This window comes from Etheostoma spectabile, chromosome 10 (assembly GCF_008692095.1).
Source record: "Etheostoma spectabile isolate EspeVRDwgs_2016 chromosome 10, UIUC_Espe_1.0, whole genome shotgun sequence".
NCBI lineage: Eukaryota > Metazoa > Chordata > Actinopteri > Perciformes > Percidae > Etheostoma > Etheostoma spectabile.
This window is the reverse complement of record NC_045742.1, coordinates 11,457,161-11,459,801: the sequence shown is the minus strand read 5'-3', so window position 1 is coordinate 11,459,801 and position 2,641 is coordinate 11,457,161. Positions and strand designations below refer to the sequence as shown.

General features: G+C 39.3%; 1 protein-coding gene across 5 annotated transcripts in view; it reads right to left on the bottom strand.

Annotated features, from left to right (window-relative positions):
- The window catches only part of diaph2 (diaphanous-related formin 2), a 411,623-nt gene that overhangs the window by 287,189 nt on the left and 121,793 nt on the right, over positions 1-2,641 (bottom strand). For all 5 annotated transcript variants that reach the window (XM_032527793.1, XM_032527796.1, XM_032527797.1 and 2 more), the window contains exons 8-10: positions 1,449-1,523; positions 1,277-1,346; positions 59-195 (exon numbers count right to left, since the gene is read on the bottom strand). In XM_032527793.1, the coding sequence (XP_032383684.1) occupies positions 59-195; positions 1,277-1,346; positions 1,449-1,523 (282 nt within the window). The remainder of the gene's footprint in view (positions 1-58; positions 196-1,276; positions 1,347-1,448; positions 1,524-2,641) is intronic.

The window sequence follows — 2,641 nt, the reverse complement described above, 5'->3', positions numbered from 1 at the left end:
GTGTGTGTGTATGTGTGTGTGTGTGTGTGTGAGAGAGAGAACAAATGTGACAACTTACATGTTTTCCTCTCCAATAATACAGAAAGCAGAGAGAATTTTGACAATCTCGGTCATCATGTTGGTCTGTTTGGGGTCAATTGCTCGTGCCAACAGCAACAGACTACGCTCATCTCCCAAGATACTTTGCAGTCCATACTGTGAGACACGGAAGGAGGAGGTAGGTTACAGAAACGGTCCCTTGGGTATAAATTAATGAGAGCATTTGCATTTATGGAGAACTTTGACTTAAAAGTTAAAAATGAATTATACAAAGAAACTCTAATGTACGTAAGTTATAGTTAGCCTTAATTTTCTTATAGGAGGGACAATGAGGCCATGGGAGGAAATGGAGAGGATGATGAATTAATTCAATTCAGGACACGACTATAGGGACAAATACTCCTCTCCTGTACCTTTTAGTCTCCCCACAACTGAAGAACCGGGCAGAGATGACCATGTGTGGGGATTAACTCTAAGAGAAGCAATATCAATATCCTTGAAATATGTGCCACTTTTGAGAAATGAGCCAGACCTTCCAAAAAAGGATAATTAAAAGATCTGAGACTGTGGACCTGAAATGGTAAAATTAGCTCTAATTTGCTGTGCCACTATCCCAGGCTTGTCAGAGTCCAAATTCAAATCAGGTTTTGAGTCCTGGCCACTTGAGCTCCTATTAGAAATTTCTGATATAAGTGCAAAAAGATGTAAATGTGCTGTATTTATATAGCGCTTTTTCTAGTCTTAACGACTAGTCAAAGCGCTTTTACATCATACAGGATACATTCACCATTCACACACGTTCATACACTGTGGCCCAGGCTGCCGTACAAGGTGCCACCTGCTCATCAGATAAACACTCACACACATTCACACTCCGATGCGCAGCACTGGGGGCAACTCAGGGTTCAGTGTCTTGCCCAAGGACACTTCGACGTGGGACTGCAGGGCCAGGGATCGAACCACCAACCTTCTGATTGGCAGGCAACCGCTCTACCACTGAGCCACAGCCGCCAAGAGTGGATTTTGCACTTGTATGTGATCTTTTGTTATTGGTACAAAATACTAGACATTACCTTTACACTTCTAATGGTCTAAAACAAATATGTAATTGTGATTCAAATTCCAGGTTGTTTAGGACCAAGCAATATTAACTCATCATGCAGGTATGGTGATGTAGAATTAATGATTTAATAAATCAATTGTGTGGACTGTATTTTGTTTGTTGACTCATACTAACCTTATTGTTCATAAAAGCCTTCAAGCATTGGATTAGTTTATGCTGGTTCCGTTTATCAATATTCTCTTGCCTGAAAAAAAACAACAACAATGCAAAGGATATTGAGTATATGAGCAGAACCTGGTACTATAAAAAGTTACACAGAGATGGGATGTTAAAGTAGATCACTTACTGTTTCTTGTCCAGCAGCTTCTCCAAAGCATCGAGAAGAAGGCCAAGACCCTCATGACCAAAGTTGTTAACCCAACTGGAAAGAAGACAAGGACGCAAAACAAGAAATCAGTTACACAATAGTAATATATAAACATCAGCCCTGCTGGTTTATTGTAAGCCGTGTTAATTTACAGAAGAAAGCAAACACAAACAATATTGAATAAACCTCAGAGGAAATTAGTCATTCAGACTAATATCAAAGAATTAACACTCACTTGGATAAAGTGACTGCTGTAGTATGTAATTCCTAACAGGGAGAGCTGCAAATAAAAAACACCCTGCCCCTGAACACGTTCTCGATGAGTTTGAATTTAAACTGTATGTGTGTGTAACCCATCTACAAGCAAATGAACACCCATCCATCTTAACTAGTGTTCCCATCGCTAAGTCGTTTGTATCCAGGTCCCCCCTGTGAGCCGCTGTGCCAAAAGATTAAGCAATGCAAGAAAGATAACACTGTAATCGATAATGGATCGCAAGAGATAATTGGCTATAAACCACAGCGTATCAGGAGACGGCAAATGATCCAGTACAGATGAGCCCGTTTGTCTAAGCCGAGGGAAGAGAAAGAAAGGAGGAGGGCGGGCAACACAGTGTGGTCACAGCCAGATTATGTCATTAGCATTACTTGTTTTCAGGCCCCTAACTGTCAATAACGCAAAATGCATGGAGCAATTTTCTGACATTAATGGGGCATAAGTCAATGATTTATCCCGCCTTTTTGACAATGATTTGAAATAATAAAGGTTTGAGTATTAAAGTCATTTGTATTGAGTCAGTGAATCGGAAGAGACCCTCAATTAGGAATAAGATGCATTAGCTTGAGGCAACTGGCAAAGTTGAAGTGAGGTATTTCTTTGATCTCGGACACACGCTTCAACCCCTCACATACCATTACTCAACTTTCATTAACAGACAGGCAGAACCAAATCATAAGTTGTTTATATTAGTGTATAATGATAATCTTTTTTGTTAATAAAATCAAAACACAATAACGTTGTAAACTTACAACTTACAACTTGTATGTTTACGATAAGCCTTCCAGTTTGAATGTTGCCTTCCCAGCATTTGCTTTGCAGATATTTGAGAATATTTAATATTTATTAAAGAAAGAATTCAGATATTTACATATATACACACACACACACACAC